Source organism: Ranitomeya imitator, chromosome 1 (assembly GCF_032444005.1).
Source record: "Ranitomeya imitator isolate aRanImi1 chromosome 1, aRanImi1.pri, whole genome shotgun sequence".
NCBI classification, from domain to species: Eukaryota; Metazoa; Chordata; class Amphibia; order Anura; family Dendrobatidae; genus Ranitomeya; species Ranitomeya imitator.
In genome coordinates this window covers 715,049,865-715,075,510 of record NC_091282.1, presented here as the reverse complement: position 1 = coordinate 715,075,510, position 25,646 = coordinate 715,049,865, and the positions used below count along the sequence as shown (strand labels likewise).

General features: G+C 39.8%; 1 protein-coding gene across 1 annotated transcript in view; it reads left to right on the top strand.

Moving 5' to 3' along the window:
* RYR3 (ryanodine receptor 3) overlaps nucleotides 1-25,646 on the top strand; it is an 886,248-nt gene that overhangs the window by 570,147 nt on the left and 290,455 nt on the right. The window contains exons 55-59 of the mRNA XM_069732389.1: nucleotides 4,608-4,754; nucleotides 7,885-7,947; nucleotides 13,413-13,488; nucleotides 15,115-15,238; nucleotides 19,139-19,254. Coding sequence (XP_069588490.1) covers nucleotides 4,608-4,754; nucleotides 7,885-7,947; nucleotides 13,413-13,488; nucleotides 15,115-15,238; nucleotides 19,139-19,254 — 526 coding nt within the window. The remainder of the gene's footprint in view (nucleotides 1-4,607; nucleotides 4,755-7,884; nucleotides 7,948-13,412; nucleotides 13,489-15,114; nucleotides 15,239-19,138; nucleotides 19,255-25,646) is intronic.

Sequence of the window (25,646 nt, the reverse complement as noted above, 5' to 3'; positions counted from 1 at the left end):
AATTTCAAATGCCTTCCAATTATTATAAGGTAAATTACGATTGACAAGCTTCTTTAACAAGAATGGATGTTTTTGCCATTAAAATGGGCAGTGTAGGTGTTTTCCTGGCCTCCACTCACTGCCGACTATGCTCCCCCATTGACTTGCATTGGGTTTCGTGTTTCGGGCGATACCCGACTTTTCGCGATAATCGGCCGATTCCACTCGACTCGACTTCTAAGATAGTCGGGTTTCGCGAAACACGACTCGACTCTAAAAAGGTCAAGGTCGCTCAACCCTATTCCTCATCTGTCCATTGTTCTGTTCTACGCCGTACTCTATGTCTTTGTGATACACAGTTTTCAACCTATATGGTGCCAAGGTGCGACCGTCCAGGCTGAGAACCACTGGAAAATGAGATCGCAGCATCAGTGACTAGCAGTGACGTTGTAATGGGGCCCAGGGGGGTAGTCTTGGCTGAGGATGGCAGCAATAGCACACCCTGGCCTTCCGTCACATAAACACAATGTCCCTTCTGTTGTGCACTGGTGATTCACTTACTTGGTCTGCTGCGGCTTTCTTCCTTTGAATATCACGCAATGACAGTCAGAGCACATCCAGTTTCATCACAAAGGCAGCACAAGATTCTCCACAGAGTATAACTTTTCCTTTCCCTGTGCTGTCCCTCACTCCTCCAGGAATATCGCAAGGTCGTACCGTCACCTTCGGTACCGCAGCTTCATGACTGGCCAGTCCAACCTGCTTCAGGAATCCCCTGTCCGTTTCGCACCGGACATTTGGGATCATTCCCCCGAAGTTAGGCGCTACCATCCTGATGCTGCCCTATTTTCCGCCATTACCAAGTGACCTTCAGCTCCTAGGCCATGGACGGCCGGGCTCCTTGCTTAAATGTTGTGGCACACAACTGCCCTGCCTGCCTACTAACTCAACTCAGGAAACTCTCTCACTTACTCCCAGTTGGCCCCTCCTAACTAATCATATTGGTCGATCTAATTTCTCACTTATTCTACTTTTATACAATACAAAGAATATATATATATATATATATATATATAAATATGTATATATATATATATACATACATTTGCAACACATTACACAGTATAGCAATATTATAATACCCATACCACATAACGGACATACACCATATAGCAGCATTATAGGATATATTACAAGTACCAGCTTCTCAGGGACGTAGAAAAACTAGCGAGGGGAGTGGGGCACAAACCAGTCCTTGTACACCCCTTACAACATCATCAAGGTTACTGCCGGTCATTGAGGATGCGTTTTCAGCCAGGCTGAACTGCGGTGACCTCAGTGAGATCCCATGCTAATTTCAGTGGACTCCAAAATATATGTATGCTGTCCAACAGCAACAAGTTATATACCAAGTATCATCCTTACATGCATGAAGATTCAGTTGAATGAGACTAAACTCTAATACCAGACACAGACTAAAAAAAAAGTGCTATTTTTGGAAGAAATTGTGAGTTAGATTTTTTTTTTTAGAAATTAACAAGATGTAATGGAGTTATTTGTAAAGAAGAAAAATATGAATGCTCCAGTGATGAAAAGGTAGGTATAAAAATTCATTTTTATTGCAGTGATTTAAAAAATTGTGATTGACATATCACAAAGTTCAGGAAAGCCTTAATCATGACTAAGGTTGGAACGTCAAAATGCATCGATATGCTCTAACCACTGTGATATGTCAGTAACAATGTTTTTAATTTCTGCAATAAAAGTGATGTTTTATATCTTTTCATCACTGAATAATTACTATATTTCCTATTTATATTTTATTTCTTTATTTTACTGACTTATATAGCACCATTAATTTTGCAGCGCTTTACAGACTCCATCATCACTGCCCTGCCCACATCGGGGCTCACAATCTAGATTCCATACCAGTTTGTCTTTGGACTGTGGGAGGAAACTGGAGAACCCGAAAGACAAACATGAGGAAAATATACAAACTCCTTGCAGATGTTGTCCTTGGTGGGATATGAACCAGCCACTGAGCCATCCTGCTTCTATAACTATCCCTTAATAGAACTTGACTAGTAGTAAACCTCATTGACCCTTGTGTTTCATATAAAATAACACGAAAGAAAAATACTTTAATCTTCTTCTTACTATTAAATGTCTAGAACCTCAGAAAGTTTTAAAATTTGGAGAAGTTTGACATTTATCCAGTATAAATGAGACAGGAGTAAGAAGTGAATATTTGTGGTCTTGCAGGATTTTACACTACATTTACACTTTTCTCCTCTATCTATCTCCGGCCTTAGAATCTTTGAAGAAGGAATATAGATGAAATAAGCACTTATGAAATTAGTGTTTTTTCCCTCAGAAATAAGTCAACTGCCAGCTAAAGGAATTCAATGCAAAGCTATCTTTCTAGCTCTTGCCACTTTGATTAGGTTTGCTACATTGTTTCGGATATCTTAAGTACAACTAGACTGTTAAGTAAAATAAGGGATTTACAAGTGAATGGTAAAAAATGACAAGGAGTGGAAGAAAATGTACAAACATCACCCACATTAATCAGGTAGATTGCCAGAGACCGACTTTGTCTCGCGAAATACCACCTGACAAAGGAATTCTTTATCAAATCCTTATATGCTTTGATTGACTGCTGGTCTAAAGAAAGTTATATCTAATTAATTTCATCCTCATTTATGCTGTGTGAGTAGTGCTGCATAGACAAGGTTTCAAGAAAGCAGGGAATTCTTTTAGGTAATTCCAAAATTAATAGGGGAGCGTCTGAAGCAAAGGCCATTTGCGAAGTGCTAGAGATTAGCATGGGAAGTATGAATCCTGATAAACAGTCTGGTAAAACAGCCAGCCTGGGCAAGGATGAACAGGGAATAGCCCAATTTGTAGAATTCAAGAATGTATGCTAAACGGGAGAGCGTACTCAGGGGGTTTTTTTAGATTTGATCTTGGAACAAACTGTCAGCACCTTGCTAAATAATCAAAACATACAGGAACACTACACTATTGTCATATGTATGTTTTGTAGACATTGGAACCAGAACAACATCATTGGAGACAATTATGGAGCTTAAATACAAATTATATGAAATCACATAAGATTGTGTTCAGTTCTTTCTATCGCCATTTTCATCTTAGGTGGATTTTTTCAAGTGGTAATTGTAGTAATTTATCGTAAATCCAATTTAGATACTCAAGAAAAGGGTTCTATAAGAGTAAGTGAAACTTGGTTCTTTAGCTCTTAGAAAAGGATATCCTTAGGCCTCCTTCTCATGTCCTTGTAGCATATATTTTTTTCACAGATACTGCACGTACCCGTTATAACCCAGCGTGATCTCTTATGTCCGCGTTTTCATACGGTCCGTGTGCACCACGTGGAGACATGTTAGTGGTATCTATGTGCTATTCGTGTTTAACATTGCAAGTATAGGTGAAGCTTCATAATTTCATTCCTTCTTTGTCGGTACCGTACGGAAAAAACATGGATAACACATTGATGGCACACTGATGGAAAGCACTGATGACACCGGTACTGTTTTTTTCACTTATGCATTTTATATGCACATGTGAAGAGGGCCTTAGGTTGTATGTGGCACTGCAGCTTGGCCCCATTCACTTGAATGAGACAGAGACACAATACTTTACACTTGTCACTCTCGTTCCAGTTGAATTCTGGTTATTTCCATCTTCATAGACAGGTATTAATGGATAGTGCTTGTAAAAACAAACACTTTTGTAATGTACTATTTGTTAAAATTTGTAGCTGTATTTGAGACAGTAACACTTTTCTATTGTGTACAGCTCATTGCCTAGGTGACCGACCACCACTGCTGTCTAGCAGCAATGGCCAAACATGCACAGTGCTTACAATCTATTTTTCATTGTGCATGTAATATGTACAGTGCTTACAAACTCTTTTTATTAAGCTTGAAAGCTCTGCTTTGACGTTATGTAGGACTGCTAGAGCTCTCTGTTATCCTAAGCAACGGGCTGTAAACCAAAGAAAAGTCTTTATATGTCAAGAATGGCTACAAATTTTAATAAACCGTAACAGTAACATCTTGATGGAAAAGAAAAAAATATTTCTCCACCAAGTTGATGCCGCCCACACCTGTGCAGTAGCAGCTCTTGGAGATAGCCTGACTAATTCCTGGCCTCACCTCCTGCATCCGGTATTTAAATGACGGGTGACTGTTTTAGGTAAAAGGAAATTATGTGGAATAAATACAGTTTGGAACAGACATAGTGGGCATCTCACTGGTGGTAGTGGAGATTGTTATCACAAGAGAAAAAAAAATGTATATTGCTAAAGTTGTAATACTGTGAACTCTATTCTGCTAGCAACCTGCCTTCTATTTCACAGAAAATAAATTACCAGAAACTGAACATAAAGAGCATGTAAATGACAGAACTAGAGTCCATGATCTTCAGTTAAACAACTAAAGTTATCCCATGTCAGTTTTGCTGTATATTGGTGATGTTGTACGTTACTGTTACTACATCTTTTGAAACCCACCTGACCTCCCTCTGTCACATTTTGCTGTCTGATGTCTCTGTAGTTTGATCTGTACATAATTAATTGTAATTAACTTATTTTAATCCTTTAATAGGAGAAAGAAATTTATCGCTGGCCAGTAAGGGAATCTGTGAAAACTATGTTGGCAATGGGCTGGAGTGTAGAAAGAACTAAAGAAGGAGAAGCTTTAGCACTGCATCGGGAAAACGAAAAGATGCGTAGCATTTCCCAAAATAACCAGGTAAATTAGCAGAGTTATATACAGAAGCTTCTTCTTCATACAGTGAGGGAAATAAGTATTTGATCCCATGCTGATTTTGTAAGTTTGCCCACTGACAAAGACATGAACAGTCTATAATTTTAAGGGTAAGTTAATTTTAGCATCGAGAAATAGAATATTAAAAATAAAATCCAGAAAATACCATTGTATAAATTATATAAATTTATTTGCATTTTGCAGTGAGAAATAAGTATTTGATCCCCTACCAACTATTAAGAGTTCTGGCTCCTACAGACCAGTTAGACGGTTCTAATCAACTCGTTAACTTCATTAAAGACAACTGTCTTACATAGTCACCTTTATAAAAGACTCCTGTCCACAGACTCAATTAATCAGTCAGACTCTAACCCCTACAACATGGGCAAGACCAAAGAACTTTATAAGGATGTCAGGGACAAGATCATAGACCTGCACAAAGCTGGAATGGGCTACAAAACCATAAGTAAGACGCTGGGTGAGAAGGAGACAACTGTTGGTGCCATAGTAAGAAAATGGAATAAATATAAAATGACAGTCAATCGACATCGATCTGGGGCACCATTCAAATTCTCACCTCGTTGGGTATCCTTGATCATGAGGAAGGTGAGTGATCAGCCTAAAACTACACAGGGGGAACTTGTTAATGATCTCATGTCTGGGACCACAGTCACCAAGAAAACCATTAGTAACACATTATGCCGTAAAGATCTAAAATCCTGCAGTGCCCGCAAGGTCCTCCTGTTCAGTAAGGCACATGTGCAGGCCCGTCTGAAGTTCGCCAATGAACACCTGGATGATTCTGTGAGTGATTGGGAGAAGGTGCTGTGGTCAGATGAGACAAAAATTGAGGTCTTTGGCATTAACTCAACTCACCGTGTTTGGAGGAAGAGAAATGCTGCCTATGACCCAAAGAACACTGCCCCCACTGTCAAGCATGGAAGGGGAAACATTATGTTTTGGGGGTGTTTCTCTACTAAGGGCACAGGACTACTTCACTGCATCAGTGGGAGAATGGATTGAGCCATGTACCATAAAATTTGAGTCAAAACCTCCTTCCCTCCGCCAGGACATTAAAAATGGGTTGTGGCTGGGTCTTCCACCAAGACAATGACCCAAAATCTACAGCCAATGCAACATAGGAGTGGCTCAAAAAGAAGCACATTAAGGTCATGTCGTGGCCTAGGTCTCCAGACCTTAATCCCATAGAAAACTTGTGGAGGGAGTTGAAGCTCCGAGTTGCCAAGCGACAGCCTCAAAATCTTAATGATTTAGAGATGATCTGCAAAGAGGAGTGGACCAAAATTCCTCCTGACATTTGTGCAAACCTCATCGTCAACTACAAAAAAAGTCTGACTGCTGTGCTTGCCAACAAGGATTTTGCCACTAAGTATTAAGTTGTGTTTGCCAGAGGGATCAAATACTTATTTTGCACTGCAAAATGCATATAAATGTATATAATTTATACAATGTGACTTTCTGGATTTTATTTTTGATATTCTATTGTTAAAGTTAAATGTTAAGATTAACCTACCCTTAAAATTATAGACTGTTCATGTCTTTGTCAGTGGGCAAACTTACAAAATCAGCAAGGGATCAAATACTTATACATGGTCACTATGTGATCTTACCACATTAAAAGTGCCTTGACTACCCCATATATAAGCATTTTATTTTCATTTAAGTGATTTTTCTGTAAGTGATTATGTGGCTGTACATAGCAGAGGGGCTTGGTGGCAGCTACTATTCGAAACATCACGGATCTGTGACTGTACTCAGATGGCTGATTTGCACCAACCAGGAATTATTGGCTGAATTATGGAACCTTATTCTCCTATAATGTCAGTTATGCCACTGTGAAATTGTGTAATCATGGAATGTAGGGTGTCCACACCAATTATTTAGCTTAAACAATGAGTGTGGCAGTGTCATCGGCTGAAAAACTGATGTATGACTTTGAAGTCCTACCTGAATAATTAATGGCAATTTGCTGATTCTCTCCAACTTTGTGCGTCAGTGGCACAGAGAAGTTGCACTTTGATGACACTAACATTTCCTTTGGGATTGAAGGGGTTGTCAACTGAGGACACAGTCAGACAGACGGCTGTATAAATTGGACAGAGATCGGAATGCAGTGCATGGACTGGCCGGCAGCTCTCCTGACCTGGGCATGACAGCTTCATATATTTCTATGCTGATGGGTTGCTAAGGTAGGGAGAGCCACTGGCCAGTCTAAATAATTCCAATCTTATTCCAATTTCTATGGCCATCTGTGTCCTAATACTTATGAATTTTCCCAATATTTTCAAAAAATTAAAAAAGCATACTTAACCCCCTGGATGGCGTGAGTCCTGCTCTCTGAGCTCTGTGTCCTCCGGTGGTGACTTGACATTGTTTACAGATCTGTCTGAATGGAAATTCAAGTACCTGACAGCAGCCATGATATTGTCAACAGGGTTGCCAACCATCAAGAAATCCCAGGACAGTCTGTAAAAATAGGGCACTTTTTTTCGCTGCCCATGAAAAGAAATGAAGGTGTCCGTAATTTTTTTTTTTAACTGAAGAAACTTATACCTATTATTTTGACTGTAATTATCATTTTACAGTTCACAGTGAATGCAGCTGATGATGCATTATCAAAATTATGGGCGGTAGACATGGATCACTTATAATCATAGTGATTTATTCTGCTTTTCCAAACGTGTCTGTAAAAAATTTTGTCTGTCCATGTTTTTTTGATAAGCTGTCCAGAAAAAAAAAGTAAAGTTGGCAACCCTAATCATTGACTGTTGTCAATATACCGTTGATTATAACAAGAATAGGCCCATCAAAGTCACTTCAAAATTGAATTGGTCCTTAAAAAAATGTAATAATATTTCAAATAGTTACAAACAACAACACAACACAAATTGACCTAAATTTTCCACTAACAAAGTATAAAGCATGCCCCAACGTTATTTTGACTTTGAGGTGTTAATGTAATGTTAAAAAGTGTTCCCTTACTTTTTTAAGCGTGTATAAATATATATATATATATACACATCATATTGAGTAGAAGTTATGTAACTATTATTGTGTTCTACAACTAATACTCATCAATAATTAATATTTACAGGGCAACGGCTATAGTCCCACCCCAATTGATCTGAGCAATGTTGTCCTTTCCAGAGAGCTCCAGGTTTGTACTTATCTTTATGTATAATTGTATTTTTGATCTATAAAGCAGTTTTTTTAAACCTTGAACCTTGTGATATTGACCTAATAAGACCAGATTACTAACTGCATGTCAAAAATGCAGTATTTATCAGATCACTTCCCAGATACTGTAGATAAGAATTTGCTGATTACTCAGGATCCCACCACTGGTTCCCCCATAATCATAAGAATGGGTGTTCGGGGTCCCCCCAAATAAATGGTGGTTGTGCATGCATACTGCCACTCAAAGTCTATGGGATTTCCAGAGATAGCCGAGCCCTGTAGCTTTCGGTCTTATTTTAGATTGGTGCATTTTATGTGATATGTGATATGCTTGAGCCCTAACATGAAATTGCTACTTTTCATTAGGGTATTATGACTACAGCAGAGCTAACTTGGTTTATTTTTAGTCAGTTTTTATTTTAAATGTGTCCCGCATCTTGGTTTACTGATTCTACACCGTTATATGCACAAACATTTTGGTCCTATAAGGTGCATCCGAAGTTACAGTTGAGAGATTCATAAAGAGTCTAAAATAATAAGAAGATAAATTCCCTTGTTATGCAGTCAAATTATGGTGCCGCTAGATCTGATTGAAAGGTCTCTCTCAGGTGTACATAGTTAGAACCTATCAATCAGCTAGAGCGGTGCTAGGTGAATCAATCTTGTATGTCTTGTATGGTGGCGGTGCAAGACTAGATTGCCATTGTCCCCAGCTGGATCTTCAAACAATATTTTCTCCGAAACACCAACGAAAGCATACCCATGCAGTCATACAGCCATATACTGACTCATGCTATGCTCTCTGTGGTTTGGGCAATGTCACTGTATAGGATACATTTCTCAAAATATTGTAATCACTGAGAAGGGATTATTATAAAACGTACTCTTTATTTAAATAATCTAAATGATTACTACAAAAATGGGGACTAAAGTAATTTGAAATCCAGGTAGATGATACAACAAGTGAGTGTTATTTAAGAAGCTAGTCTCACACTAGAACAGTATCATTCATTAGAGAGATCCCCTCTACACACAAGTAGGTCTCACAAACTTAGCTAAATTGTCTCAGCTCCATTGTCTCAAGGCGTTTCTTTGTCCTTATATTTATGACGACTCATCAGGAGAAATCATAAGGTTTAATAATAGACTGAGCACATTAGAAAAATATGTGTGTCCAACACCAATGGTCAACACTACTGTAGGAATCATCCTGCTCTGATGTCATTCTAAATATCAGTGACTGTAGTTGATAAAACCTACTATAAAAAGCTAATGACACTATAAGGCCGGGGTCACACCTAACGTATAAAAAAATACGGTCCGTTTTCTTACGGCCGAGATACGCAGAAAATTTCCTGAACTATGGTCCGTATTCAATGCGAGGATGCAATTTTTTCTCCAAAAAGTATCCATGTGTCATCCGTATGGCATATATCAGTGAGACACATATATATATATATTTCATACAGAGATAGATAGTATAAAAGCCAGTAATTCAATTGCCGGTTTTTGCTAAGTCCTTAAAGAACCCAACAGGATATGAGACATGGTTTACATAGAGTAAACCATGGCATATCCATTAGATTTGCACATATCCCTCACTACTAATGTTAGTAGTGTTTGTGTGCAAAATCTGGGAGCTCTAGGTGTTAAAATAAATGGTTAAATCACTGAAAAAAACTGGCGTGGGCTCCCGCACAATTTTCTCCACCAGAGTGGGAAAGCCAGAGACTGAGGGCAGATATTAATAGCCCAGAGAGGGACCATGGTTATTGTCCCCCCCCCCCCCGGCTAAAAATATCTGCCCCCAGCCACCCCAGAAAGGGCACATCTGTAAGATACGCCTATTCTGTCACTTAGCCTCTCTTTTCCCACTCCCCTGTAGCGGTGGGATATGGGGTAATAAGGGGTTAATGTCACCTTGCTATTGTAAGGTGCCATTAAGCCTGGGTAATAATGGAGAGGGGGTCAATAAGAGACATATCCATTATTAAGCCACTAGTCTGAAAGGGTTAAAAAAAACCACACACATTAAGAATAAAGTATAAGAAAGAAAGAAAGAGAGTGAAATAAAGAAAGAGAGAAAGAAAGAAAGAAAGACACAGGTTTTTATTATCTTTATTGTACGCTCACCGAAGCTGCGCCCCCTGGTGGCATAAACTCATATGAAGTGTAGCATGGGAATTTTTCTGAATATTTTCTCACTCTACAGATCATATGAGTTTATGCCACCAGGGGGCGCAGCTTTGGTGACCTGTTCTTGACTGTACCAAATGGATCCAATTATACTATGAAGCATTTTATGGACTTTGCTTTTTTAGCTTATGCCTATATACATATTATCATAACTTTGTTAATTGGACCAAATAATTGAGAATCTGTATTTTCAATATCTTATTTGTGACTTTGGAAGCATAGAATGATTGTTTAGCCCCCACAACTGTTACCATGCACCAGGACTGCTCCGTCATGTACGCAGGGACAGCTCTGTTCATGTGCGCAAGCGCGCGGTCTTTCCATGTACATTGCACGCTGCTGTCGCTTTCCCACATACCTGGTTGCGTGGTGGCGGCTAGGCGCCAGCCATCCCACGTGACCTGGTCTACGTGGGTGGCACTGGTGTGCAGCGGTTTGCGGCTTGGCAACCGCGCGCCTGCGCAATAAGCTCATCCCTATTGGTCCCCTCTGATCAGGTGATCAGAGAGGCCGGATACATAAAAAAATTTTTTACCAAACCGTGCATCGGGGAGTGAGTCCCTGGACACATGCATGGCACCATGACGGGTAATTACATTCAATGCTTGTGATATTGCTGTTTTCATCACTGCAGTGTAAAGGGATGGTATTTTAGAGCCACCATACTAGGGTTTTGTTTTTGGAATAATGTGCATGTCAGTGGTTATAGTACCTACATAGGCATTTATTTAGTTGTGACCCTGATGGATCCATAACATCCCTCGACCTAACTAACCACTAACTGCCCTAACATGACACTTTGTCTATTACAGCAACTATCACTTAATGTTTGCCCTCTGTGCTTTGATATTGTGACCGGCACTCATCTATTTGGATTATCTGTCACTAACCCATAGTTCACTTGTTTATACATCAGTTGCTCTGTATATTGCTTTTTTTAACAAAATGTTAAATATTTTATGTGTGATTAATTGATTTAAATAAATTTTTTCATATGTTTGACAATTAGCTTTGACTCATTTTCCTCTTATAATGCAATATACTTTATATATATATATATATATATATATGTGTGTGTCTCACTGACCTATATATATATATATATATATATATATATATATATATATACCTATACTATGTATAGACATTTATACTATCTATTCTATTTTTAACCTGCAAGGCAGACGTGTGGATCGTGTGTAATCCGTATTTTTCTCGGCCCCATAGACTTGCATTGGCTTATTTTTAGAGGACAACAATACGCTGACAATCGCAGCATGCTGCAATTTTCTCAGCCCGTTAAATATGGTCGATAAATATACGGCTGATGGAAGCTTCCCCATAGAGTAATATTGGTCCGAGTGCAATGCATTGTTTTTGCGCCTCACTCGTCCGTATTTCTCTCTAGTGTGACCCTGGCCTAAGGCTATCCCTCCATCTAACCTCACTATACAAAAAATCCTGTGGGACAGTCCGAGCCTGACTGTACCTATTATCCACTTTCTTGCATTGTCTCAAATAGCTGTAAATGTGCAACCATTTGAATTGTTAAGCACATATTTAATGAGCGCTACTGCCTAATGTCTCTATTCTTTTGCACTATGCCTTTATAGTTGTCAGTATTGTCCATTTTAGAGAGGTTTGGGCTGCATGAATCAATTGACTGATTCCCTTTAATGATATGCATATATGCATATGATGAAATAATGGGAAAAAAAATTTCAAAACATCTTGAATCAAGTAGGAGTGCCTCGTTCACAAATAAATGCCTACACACGACTTGGCTGTTATCATTGAGGTTATTACTGGTTATCTGAGAAATGAAGGCCTAGATGTGCTCCATGGGAAACAAGTCTGGAGATGTTGCAACACATAGTCGCACACTTAGTCCATGTAGGGTGCTCATAGAAGAATGAATAATATGCTGCCTTGCATTGTGTTATTGAAAAACTGCTCCTGGTTAACTTTCACATTGCCTTTGTAGTCTTCAGACCAATCTCTAGCTATCAAGACAAAAGTGAAACTCATTCCTGAAGAGGATAGACCTCCATTCTAGCCTCCTGATATTTACCATAATAACATCTGAGAGCATTGACGTTAATTCAGTGGACACTTGTTCCTGGACATCTGGCTCATAGTCCAATGATGTGCAAACACCCTCTGATGGTTTATGTAGACAAAGCTTGATGCCCCATTCTTTGAAGCTGATGAGACTACGTGGGAAATGCCATGAGAAGGCCTTCAAGAGGGAATGTCACACTGGTCCTACTCCCGGGATTATGGTGTGGGCTGGCATAATTTTCCATAGTTGCATGCCTCCAGTCTTCATTCTAGGGGCACTAACAGCTCGGTGTTATATTGATTTGGTCATGGAACAGCTATTTGTCCAAACTGCCCCTGGAGCCATTTTTCTACACCACAACACCAAGACGCATGTAGCTTATGCTACTGTGAGCAGTCTACCATGGCTTGCAGTGTCTTTGGACTTGCCTCCCATCAACTCTTCTGAGACATAATTGGTCAGCTGCTGATGATTTGCCCAAGTACATTCAGCATGGTAGAACAGAGAACACTGTCTTTTTCCCTTGCAATTATATATAAAGATTACAAATTACCTGAAGGATGAACTTCAATGTCTCAACATAGCATTGATGCTGAAAAATTAATTATTGTTTATAGGCAGATTTGGATTTAGAGCAAACTAAGTGCCAGGCTTTATAATTAGCCCAAGTAAGAAAGTGAGAGAAGAGATGTGACCGATTGATGTCAATCTCTGGATCCAATTGTCATATGATATCACAGAACTGACAGAAACACCCGAGTTGCAATTGTGAAGCCTTTCACTTGGGAGCCTGTAGATTGAACTGCTCTTAATAAGGGAAGTGTCAAATGGCTGTATAACTCAGATGAGGAACGCAACGCAATACTCTGACTGGCCGTCGTCTCTTCAGGACCCTATTGTCACAGCATGTATTACTATGTAGCCGTCGCACTCGGGTCAGGCCAGTCTGACCATTGCGAGCAATGCGCTGAGGTCCTCGTCCAAGTTGTACAGTCATCTGGATCTTCCCTTATGAGAATCAATTTGCCCATGATTTTCTTTCATTCGCTAAAACTGAACCCTAAAGTAATTTTCCAATACATCCTAAAGCCAAAGTTGGGAAAAGCCAAATCAGGTGAAAACATTATATTTTTTTCCTTTATCCTCTAGTATTGTTTGATGGATAGTTTTGATTTGATTTTGTACAGGGGATGGTAGAAGTGATGGCGGAAAACTACCATAACATCTGGGCTAAAAAGAAGAAGATCGAGTTGGAAAGTAAAGGTATGTGATATGGAGATAGAATTGACTTGTGTTTACTCACTTCAAGATGTTAGTGACAATACCAAAAACAAGGGCCATCACAACTATTAGAATACATGGAATATTTAGGTGCACATGTACATGTGGCAAAAAAGTTCCACAATTGTTGTTTTTTTTGTTTTTTTTGAGGGGGGGCGGTTTTTTAATATGTTCACTCTACTGTAGAGCTGACCTGGCAATATGATTCCCCAGGTGTGTTAGATTATGTAGGTACTAGTGATGAGCGAATATACTCGTTACTCAATATTTCCCGAGCACGCTCAGGTGTCCTCTGAGTATTTTTTAGTGCTCGGAAAATTTAGTTTTTATTGCCGCAGCTGAATGTTTTACATCTGTTAGCCAGCATAAGTACATGTGGGGGTTGCCTGGTTGCTAGGGAATCCCCACATGTACTTATGCTGGCTAACAGATGTAAATCATTCAGCTGCGGCAATAAAAACTAAATCTCCGAGCACTAAAAAAATACTCAGAGGACACCCGAGCATGCTTGAGAAATCTCGAGTAACGAGTATATTCGCTCATCACTAGTGGGTACCAAAAATGTATTATTATGGGGGTTTAAGTGGTGAAAAAAAATGGAAATGTATAAAAAATATTTATATTTTTCTTGTGTCCCATGTAACGTTTTTACTTTTTGGTCAATGGAGCTCTGTGAGTGTTTTTTTTTTCCATACTGAGACTGAGCTTACATTTCATGTAGATGCAATGTTTTGATTGTTATTATTGTTTTTTATTGCAGTGTTGCAGCCGGCGAAAAAACGTACTTCTGGCATTTTGATTTTTTCTCATTACGATTGGATTAATTTATTTTATGTTTTGATAGATTGTACATTTACAGATATAGCGATACCAAATATATTTTATTTCTTTATTTTTATTGGGGGGGAAAAAGGGGGCTGATTTGAACTTTTATGTTTTTGTTTTTTTTTTCAAAACGTTTTTCTCACTTTTTATTGTATTTGTTAGTCTCCTATGGGGACTTGAACCTGCGCCCACCTGATTGCTTCTGCTATATACAGCAGTGTAACATTATTGCTGTGCATATCGAAAATGGTCTTCTATGAGTGCCAGCTACAGGCTGGCTTTCTCAGGAGTACCTTCATGACCAGCATGGAGGTCTTCTGCAGAGCTTCGGCTGTCATAGCAACTCATTAGTGCCCGGCAATCATGTCACATGCGTGCCGATGGGTGCATAGAATCAAGCGCCCCTGCTGGAGCACATCAAATGCTGCTGTTAGATATTGACAGTAGTATTTAACAGGTTAACAGCCGTGGGTGAAGCAGAACTGATAGAGACAGATGATGGTTTGAGAGATTTGATAAAGATAGGGACCATCCTAATTATTTACATCTTCTTGTGGTGGGATGGCTTTTACGCTTTTTTGATAAAAAAAAAAGTAAACCAAGTACCCTATATTTTTACATGTGTTGCTATGTATTTACTTACTGCAGTGCTTCTACTCATTGTTTTTATTCTAGGTTTTATTTCTTAGTGATAATATCCTGCAGGATACACTACTTAGTTCCGCAATATAAGGTTAAAAAAATTGACATGAACAACTGCATGCTAATAAACATTTTCTGCAGGTGCTGGCAGTCATCCATTGTTGGTGCCTTATGACACACTAACAGCAAAAGAAAAAGCCCGGGATCGTGAGAAAGCTCAAGAACTCTTCAAATTCTTACAAGTGAATGGATATGCGATATCCAGGTAAAACATCATTCCCAGATAACAGAATATACAGCTCTGGCAAAAATTAAGAGACCACCAAATCAAATCAAATCCCTGTCATGGGCAGCCCAATCTCCAGACCTGAACCCCATTGAAAACCTCTGGAATGTAATCAATGATGGATAGTCACAAGCCATCAAACAAAGAAGAACTGCTTAAATATTTGCGCCAGAAGCAGTGTGAAAGACTGGTGGAAAGCATGCCAAGACGCATGAAAGCTGTGATGAAAAATCATGGTTATTCCACAAAATATTGATTTCTGAACTCTTCCTGAATTGAAACATTAGTATTGTTGTTTCTAAATGATTATGAACTTGCTTTCTTTGCATTATCTGAGGTCTGAAAGCACTGGCTATTTTTTTTAATTTTGACCATTTCTCCTTTTCGGAAAAAAAATACAAAGTTTATTGATTGTAAATTTGGAGACATGTTGTCAGAGGTTTATAGAATAAATGAACAATTTACATTTTACTCAAAAATATACCTATGAAGAGAAAAATCAGAAAAACTGAACATTTTGCAATGGTCTCTTAATTTTGCCAGAGCTGCATATGTTTGTAATGCTGTCAGCTTGAGAAAAAGCTGGATCTGCACATCCTATAAAAATGTTGAATATTTTATTTTTATTCTCTCTCTCTCTCTCTCTATATATATAGAGAGAGAGCGAGAGAGAGACATGTATATGATGTGATGCCATTTTCCTGGTGATGAATTGAAAGTGCATGAAGTTGTCATCATGCAAGACTTAAGATTTAGCCAAAATGCTTTAGAATATAGCATTAGAGAACTTTCTGACTGACTGACTTAGGATCATTGTCTTGCTGGAATTTCCAGCCCCCGCCTACTCTTGCTTTACAATGTGGCACCATTATGTTCTCCAGTATATCCTTGTACATAATAGCATTCATATTTCCATCAATTCTATGCAGAAGGCCAATGGCAGATACAGAAAGCAGCCCCATATAATGACATTGCCACCACCATGCTTCACTGTATGTGTTTGGTACCTTACATCAATACGTTTTCCAATTGGGCAGTTTATTTAGCGCTTGCCATCCCTACCAAACAGATTGAACTTGGATTCATCCGACTACAACACCTTAGACCAATCTGTCTCTTTTCCATTGGCTGTGTTTTTTAGTAAACTCAAGTCGGACCTTCCTGTTCTTTGCTGAGATGAAAGGCTTCTTGACTGGAACTTGTGTTCATAGCCTTAGCACCACAGTTTGGCGACTCACTTTGACCTCATATTCTTTGTTCATTTCATGCGAAATGTGTACAGCACTTTTATGGACATCAGATACTGACTTTTACGTAACAATGTGATCATCTTTGGATGAAGTTTTCCATGGTTGTCCACTTCTAGGTTTGTCAGCTGTTCCATAACTTTCTTTTTCTTTAATCATTATATGTGACACTTGACTATAAGAGCCGTTGACTTCCATAGCTGCCTCTTTTTGGCTTTTGCCTGACCTTACTCTCAGAATAATAAGCTTCCCAGCATCTGGGGATAAATTTGTCTTTGTCTTTGACATGTTTTAACCGAAAAACACGCAACCAAAAAAATAAATAAAAGTTTTAGGCAAACTTCAACTACCCATATCAAAATATGCAAAACATTTGGCCCAATAAATGTTTAAAATTAACACATAAAAGGATAAAACAATGTAAAATATAATTTTCATCCTTATAGCTGCCAACCGTTTGATTCCGGTTTATTAAAATCACCAGGAAATGGCATCACAACAACCAGACAGAAGTATTCACACTTTTTAAAAAAAAATTCAATACTTTTGGTCCCTACTGTATAGATAGATATATATATATATATACTAGATGGTGGCCCAATTCTAACACATCGGGTATTCTAGAATATGTTCAGTAGTATATAGCACAGCCCACGCAGTATATAACACAGCCCACGCTGTATATAATGCAGCCCACGTAGTATATAACACAGACCACGTAGTATATAACACAGACCATGTAGTATATAACACAGCCCACGTAGTATATAACACAGCCCACGTAGTGTATTGAGATGTGGGATTTCCGTGACAGACAAACAGACGGAAGTGACCCTTAGATGATTATATATGTACTAGATTGTGGCCCGATTCTAACGCATCGGGTATTCTAGAATATGCATGTCCCCGTAGTATATGGACAATGATGATTCCAGAATTCGCGGCAGACTGTGCCCGTCGCTGATTGGTCGAGGCAACCTTTATGCCATCATCGTCGCCATGGCAACCATTTTGACATCTACGTCGATACTGTGCCCGTCGCTGATTGGTCGAGGCGAATTCGCGGCAGACTGTGCCTGTCGCTGATTGGTCGAGGCAACCTTTATGACATCATCGTCGCCATGCTGTGCCCGTCGCTGATTGGTCGAGGCCTGGCGGCCTCGACCAATCAGAGACACGGGATTTCCAGAACAGACAGACAGAAAAACCCTTAGACAATTATATATATAGATATATATATATATACTGTATACTAGACTGTGGCCCGATTCTAACGCATCGGGTATTCTAGAATATGCATGTCCCCGTAGTATATGGACAATGATGATTCCAGAATTCGCGGCAGACTGTGCCCGTCGCTGATTGGTCGAGGCAACCTTAATGACATCATTGTCGCCATGGCAACCATTATGACATCTACGTCGATACTGTGCCAATCAGAGACGTGGGATTTCTACGTCGATACTGTGCCCGTCACTGATTGGTCGAGGCCTGGCGGCCTCGACCAATCAGAGGCGCGGTATTTCCAGGACAGACAGACAGACAGACAGACGGAAAAACCCTTAGACAATTATATATATAGATATGTATATACTGAACACATCACTAAAATTTATAAATACAAATAAAATATATGTTTATACGTATATATGGACTGTTGTATAGCTATCTTCAGGAGAATCCATGTAAACATGCCCTTATGCATGTATAAGTTAATTCAGATGGGCTGATGAGCATTGATCGACTATATACAAGTCGAATCGTTCTCATTTAGTATCCTGTCTGCACAGGCTGACGAGTTCTGATGGGAACAGAACAGTCATTAATATGATGATTCCATCCACATACATCTGTATATTTATGCCAGCATAAACAATCCAATCACACAATGAACAGGCGTTTTGCTCTTTCATGATTGCACAATCCAATATCTGTGAATGTTTAATCACAGAACCCCCACCCTTGTAACCCTTGAACCAGAACCCACAGGGTGATATGGCCACATCATCTTTTTTTTAATATGGCTCAATCACTTTATGTGTGTGTTCTTTCAGAAATGTATAAAATAATTATGTGGGATCCGCTTTTATGGAGCCACCCGCTGATTTACTGATTTGATCAGAGCGGAGAGCAGACACAACCTCTCTCTTTGGACCCAACATGTTAATTATCGTAATTACATAAAAAAGTCCTTTTCCCTCCTGGACACTGTGCATTGCTTCATATTCCCTGACATGGCACTTCATGGTAATGAACTCTTTCTGCTGGGTCAAAAGTAACAACCGATTAATTAGGGAACACTTCAAACAACACTGGAATGTCCAAAGTATACAAAAAATATGGTAAAAAAAATCTATATATAGGAAATAACAATTCCTTAATATAATGTTTTTAGAAATGTTGCTTTTATCTTTGAAAATGCTCTGATAATAACCAGCACACTGGAGAGAACTGCACTTTTCCTTTAGACAGATTGCAAACACAGGATCCAATAAAATCCATCAGCAAATTTTTATTAATGTAGAAAAATGAAAGGTCACAATGTCATTTTACCTGATTTATTAATAAAATATTTTTTATTGAAATTTTCTTAACTTAATCATGAAGGTAACATTTTTTTTCTTTTGTTCAGAGGCTTAAAAGATATGGAACTAGATGCATCTTCTATGGAGAAAAGATTTGCCTTTAAGTTTCTGAAGAAAGTTCTGCATTATGTGGATTCTGCACAGGAATTTATTGCACATTTAGGTAAAGTTAGAATAATTAATATAAATGTTAAATCATAGGTAATGCTTCAAAATTAGTTTATTTCTACGTGTTCTAGGTATATTGTTATTGCTGAGACACGTTGACTGCATTCATTCATGTCTTTTTACTTATATATTAATACAAAAAAGACCAATACAAATATGATGTCTACAGATTTCATTCACAATATAAACTACGTACATTATTAAATTGATCCCTTTGACCTGATTGGACTGTTGTAATTAAGGGAAAAAATAAGATATTATTGCAGAGAATAACTTTAAACTTTTAAAAATAATTTTATAGCCATTCTGGCACAGATTTCCAAAGTAAGTACTCTGGGCTCATCAGCTCTTAAGAAATCTCTTTACTAATGTATGCAGCTTACATTGTGAAATCTGGTGACAGGTTATCTTTAAATGGAGTTACTATTTTTTACAAAAAGCATATATTGGTATAAGGTTAGATTTTTGATTCATTTGATTCTTTGTAATTAATTTGAAGTGTTCCCCTATAGCTTCTCTGTAACTGGACAGTGATTCTATTGATAGGACAATTTAGTAACATAGTAGGGTCAAACAAAACCCACCTACATCACCCATCACATAATCCTGCATTATTGCTGTGGGGAAAAGCATAACATTTCCTAGTGGTGGACGCCAATTGCATCTTTTAGTTAAAAAAAAATACATCACCACTCCAAATATGGCAAATACAGGTTTGGCCATTTATATGGATACACCTAAATAAAATGGGAATTGTTTCAGATGCTGCACATCTTGTATTGTAAGGCAATTGTCTATGCTGTGAAAATGCGAGGTGTGCAGCATCTGAAACAACGGATACTGGAAGTCTGTGCTAGCATTTCTTCTGTGGTGTTGCTGTTATGGAACTGCAACACAGGGCTAGGGTAGAAGGGGGAAAACTGACCCTGCACTAAGACTAGGCTGGTACCCTACGATGGAGTGGGCGACCAATTCCTTGCGAATAGACCCACCGACGATCCTAGGTTATTCTCAAGAGAAGACCTATAGATCAGGGAAAGGGGTTCCCTAAAAGATCTAAGGGCTGGGTACAAAAACGGGTTACCTCCTAATAGAAATACACTGAAAAGGCTGCAGATACAAACAGAAACTGAGACTAGCAGAACCAGTGCTCCCAGTACTGCACAAATTATACACACAGAAGACAAAGCCAAGCACCAAGCCAGAACTAAAGCAGATTAACACTGTTGTCCAGCAAGGACTGCATGGCAGGTGCTGGTTAATAAAGAGTGATACAATCACCTGACCCAAGACAAACCCAGCACCAGAGGGAAAAGGTCAGCAGCCAGAACACCACAAGAAAATGGTGGATAGTAACAAACTAAACTGATTCTAACAGTACCTCCCCTTTAACGAGGATCTACCGGATCCTCTAGGCCGGGCCTTCTTCGGAAATCTCCTGTGAAAAGCCTTAATTAACCTTGAGGCTGAGATGTCCACAGCTTTCACCCGTGAATTGTCCTCAGGACCGAAACTCTTTCAGGACACAAGATACTGTAACCCTCCTCTGTGCCACGTGGAATCAAGAATGAGTGAAATCTCAAACTCGCAGTCATCATCAATTGGAGGAGCAGACGGCATAGCTACCTTATCTGGCTTGTCAACTTTCTTCAGCAAAGATACATGAAAAACAATTAAATTTCCAGGGCGAAGGAATGTCTAATCTCACCGCTGCAGAGTTGACAATCTGAACCACTTTGAAGAGTCCTACAAACTTAGGCCCCAACTTTTTAGAAGGAATCTTCAAATGCAGATTCCTAGAGGACAACCAAACCATGTCCCCAACAACAAACCTTGCCTCCCTTCTTCTCTTGTCAAAATATTTCTTACACCTCTTATTAGCCTGTTTAAGATTATGGCGCACACTCGGCCAAACCTTTTCCAAATTTCCAGAAAAACTCTCCTCAAGCACCGCCACCCAAATCCTAGAAAAAGGACCGAAAGATGGATTCTTCCCAGTACAACAAAAAAAGGAGAACACCCAGCCGAAGAAGATGTAAGATTATTGAGAGCAAATTCAGATATTCCGACCACATCTCCTGATTGTCCGCTACAAAACATCTCAAAAACTTCTCAACGTCCTGGTTCTTCCTCTCGGTCTGTCTATTGGACTCAGGATGATAACCCGACGAAAATGACAAATGAACCTTAAGTCTGTCACAAAAAGCACACCAAAAGCAAGCTACAAACTGTGGTCCCCTATCGGAGACAATGTCCGTGGGAACACCATGGAGCCTGACAATCTCTTTCACAAATGCCCTGGCAAGTGTCTTAGTGCAGGGTAATTTATTGAACAGGACCAGATGAAACATCTTACTAAACCGGTCCACAACAACCCAGATGACAGAAAAACCCTCAGAGACTGGCAGGTCGGTGATAAAATCCATTGAAAGATGTGTCCACAGAGAACTAGGAACCTCTAACGGGCAAAGCAATCCTGCCGTTGGAGCATGAGAAGCCTTAGACCTAGCGCACACGGTACATTGACACACCCACTTTACAATTTCTCTTAGCCACTCTGGCCACTAGAAACTCCGACCAATCAACTTTCTTGTTTCGGCAATCCCTGGATGACCTGTCAAACGAGACTCATGACATTCCGTAAACAAAGCTCTCCTCAGGGCTTTGGCAAAAATAATTTCCCATACGGAGTGTTAGTTGGTGCCGCATCCTGGGCTTTAAAAATGCTATTTTCCAACTCAGAACCTAATGCTGCTACCACCACCACTCTCTGCAGTATAGATTCCTCCTTTTCCGTATTAACCGCTGGGGAGAAACTACGAGACAAAGCATCTGCTTTAACATTCTTTGTCCCAGGGATATATGTCACAGACAAATAGAACCGGGCAAAAAAAATGCCCACCTAGCTTGACGGGCATTCAAACAGCAGCATCCGGGTAGTTCAGATTCTTATGATCAGTAAAGACTTGTATAGGATGTCTGGCGCCCTCTAAAAAATGTCGCCAATGCCCAAACGCAAACTTAATTGCCAGCAATTCTTGGTTCCCAACATCGTAGTTGAGCTCCACCTCCAAAAGTTTCTTAGAAAAGAACGCACAGGGATGCACCCCATCCTCTCCTTCCTGTGAAAGAACAGCCCTCACTCCTACTAATGAGGCATTCACCTCTACCAGAAAGGGCTTAGTCTCATCTGTCTGGATCAAAACAGGAGCAGAGCTAAACATCTCCTTGAGATGCTCAAAAGCCTTGACAGCCTCAAGGGACCATTGGACACTATGGGAAATCCTCTTAGTCAGATCATTAAGAGGTTTTGTGATAACAGAAAAATTCTTTATGAATTTTCTATAATAATTAGCAAACCCCAAGAATCTCTGCATCGACTTTAAGCATTCAGGTCAAGGCCATTCCAATACCGCCTGAACCTTAACCGGGCCATCTCAAAACCATCACTAGATATAAAGTACCCCCAAAAAATAATTTTCTGTACCGCAAACTTGCATTTCTCCAGTTTAGCAAAGAGTGTGTTGTCTCTCACAATCTGCAGAACCTCGCGGACTCTATGCCAATGCAACTCCAGATCGGGCGAGTAGATGAAAATATCATCCAAATAAACAATAACACTCCTACAGATCAACGGCCTCAGTATGTCGTTAATGAAATTTTGAAAGAACGCCAGAGCATTTGTAAGGCCAAAAGACATTACTAGACACTCACGGAGATCGATCTTAGAGAACCATTTTGCTCCAACTAATTGGTTAAACAAATCTGGAATTAGCGGCAAGGGGTAAGGATTGCGCACAGTGATCTTATTAATCTCCCTAAACTCCAGACATGGCCTAAGACCCCCATCTTTTTTTTTTTTTAAAAAGAATCTCACAGCCACAGGGGATTTAGCGGGTCTTATATGACCTACAGCAAGACTAGTCTGCAAGTATTGCTTTATGTCCTCCCTCTCTGGAATTGTCAGATTAAATAAACGACTCTTAGGGAGAGTAGCACCTGGAACAAACTCAATGGCGCAATCGTAATCTCTATGAGATGGTAGAGCTTGTGACTCCACCTCTTAAAATACTTTCCAGAATTCCTGAATGGCTTCAGGTAGCTCATTTTTCACAACAGCAGCAATGTGTACATCACAACATTTTCCATAACACTCCTGACCCCAGGATCTTATCGCACTTGATGACCAGTCCAGTACAGGATTGTGCATCTCTAACCGAGGTAACCCCAGAACAACTGGAAAAGGCAATTTATCAAGTACAAACAAATCTAGAGATTTCTGGTGTTCCATATTCACAGTGAGTGGAAACCCGGTGACCTTTCAAGAAATGCACCCATGCTCTAGAGCAGGGGTCCCCAACTCCAGGCCTCGAGGGCCGCCAACAGTGCAGGTTTTCAGGATTTCTTTAGTATTGCATCGGTGGTAATGTGATCATCTGCACAGGTGATGATTCCAACCCCTGTGCAATACTAAGGAAATCCTGAAAACCTGCACTGTTGGCGGCCCTCGAAGCCTGGAGTTGGGGACCACTGCTCTAGAGGAATGTTGTCAATCGCCACTACAGGAAAAGGGCATGTTAAAGGTACAGAATCAATCTTATACTTGTCTACAAATTGTTGATCAATTAAATTAAGTGCAGAACCACAGTCCACCATCACTTGAAAATCAATCAAATGACCGCGACAGGTAGAACTACCAGAAAAAGAAACTCCTGCTGACAGTAAAAATGCAATGCGAATGGGAGGGATACTCTGATTAACCTTTTTTTTCTTATGCGAACCTCTCATTGCTTAATAAAATGGTCAGCCTTACCACAATACAAGCATAGCTCCAGCGAGAACCTCCTCTCCCTCTCCTGGGAACGAGAGGACATCGCCCCAAGTTTCATCGGTTCCCCGCTGTCAATTGGGCTATCCTGAGAGTCTGAGTCCAGCATTATAAGAGCCTTCTCTTCATTCCGCCTGTCTCTCAATCTTCTATCCACATGGATAGCTAACTGCATAGCAGTTTCCAAAGTTTCAGGTGCAGGATATGCAATGAGCAAATCTTTAACTCTTTCACTCAAACCTGCTAAAAACTGACTCTTAAGCACTGGGTCATTCCACCTGACCTCTGCGGACCATCGTTTGAACTGGGTCAATACCTCTCAACATCAGCAGAACCCTGTTTAAGCCATCTGAGCTCTGCCTCAGCTGATGTGATCCGATCAGGATCATCATATAACAACCCCATAGCAGTAAAAAAATGCTTCTACTAATGCGTCAAACAAGGATCATCAGGATGTAATGAAAATGCCCAGATTTGGGGTTCACCTCGCAATAAAGACATAATAATCCCCACACGCTGTAATTCACTCCCTGAAGATCTGGGTCTAAGCCGATAATATAGTAAACATGCATTTTTAAACGTAAAAAATTCCTGCCGTTTGCCAGAACTCAGGTAATCCTATCTTTGGTTCTTCAGAGCGTGCTCCATGGTAATAAGTCACGTGCTGTTGCAGGTTAGCTACTTCCAAAGTTAACCCTTGCAAGCGTTGAGCAAGTCCTTGGACGCTGCTCATATTAAAGGAATCCGGGAGAGGATTTTTTTTTTCATGTGTGGCTGGACAAACTGTTACGGAACTGCAACACTGGGCTAGGGTAGAAGGGGGAAAACTGACCCTGCACTATGACTAGGCTGGTACCCTACGATGGAATGGGTGACCAATTCCTTGCGAATAGACCCACCGACGATCCTAGGTTAATCTCAAGTGAAGACCTATAGATTGGGGAAGGGGAAAAGATCTAAGGACTGGGTACAAAAATGGGTCACCTCCTGATAGAAAAACACAGAGAAGGCTGCAGATACAAACAGAAACTGAGACTAGCAGAACCAGAGCTCCCAGTACTGCACAATTTATACACACAGAAGACAAAGCAAACCAAGCCAGAACTAAAGCAGATTAACACTGTTGTCCAGCAAGGACTGGGAGGCAGGTGCAGGTTAATAAAGAGTGATACAAGACAAACCCAGCACTAGAGGGAAAAGACCAGCAGCCAGAACATCACAAGAAAATGGCGGATAGTAACAAACTAAACTGATTCTAACAGTTGCTATCAGTGTGTCAAGAGTTGGAGAATGGGCAGCACTTTGAACACATTTTATAAGTGGTCATAAACTTGTAAATAACTCATGAAAGAATAAAGTTACGTTGAAACAAAGGACACCATTGTTTTTCTTGGGGAATTCTCAAACAAGTTCAATGTATCTCCTATTGAAAAAAATAAAGTTGGATCCAAAATGGCTGACTTCAAAATGGCCGCCATGGTCACCATCCATCTTGAAAAGTTTTCACCCTCCCATATACTAATGTGCCACAAAAAGGAAGTTGATATCACCAACCATTC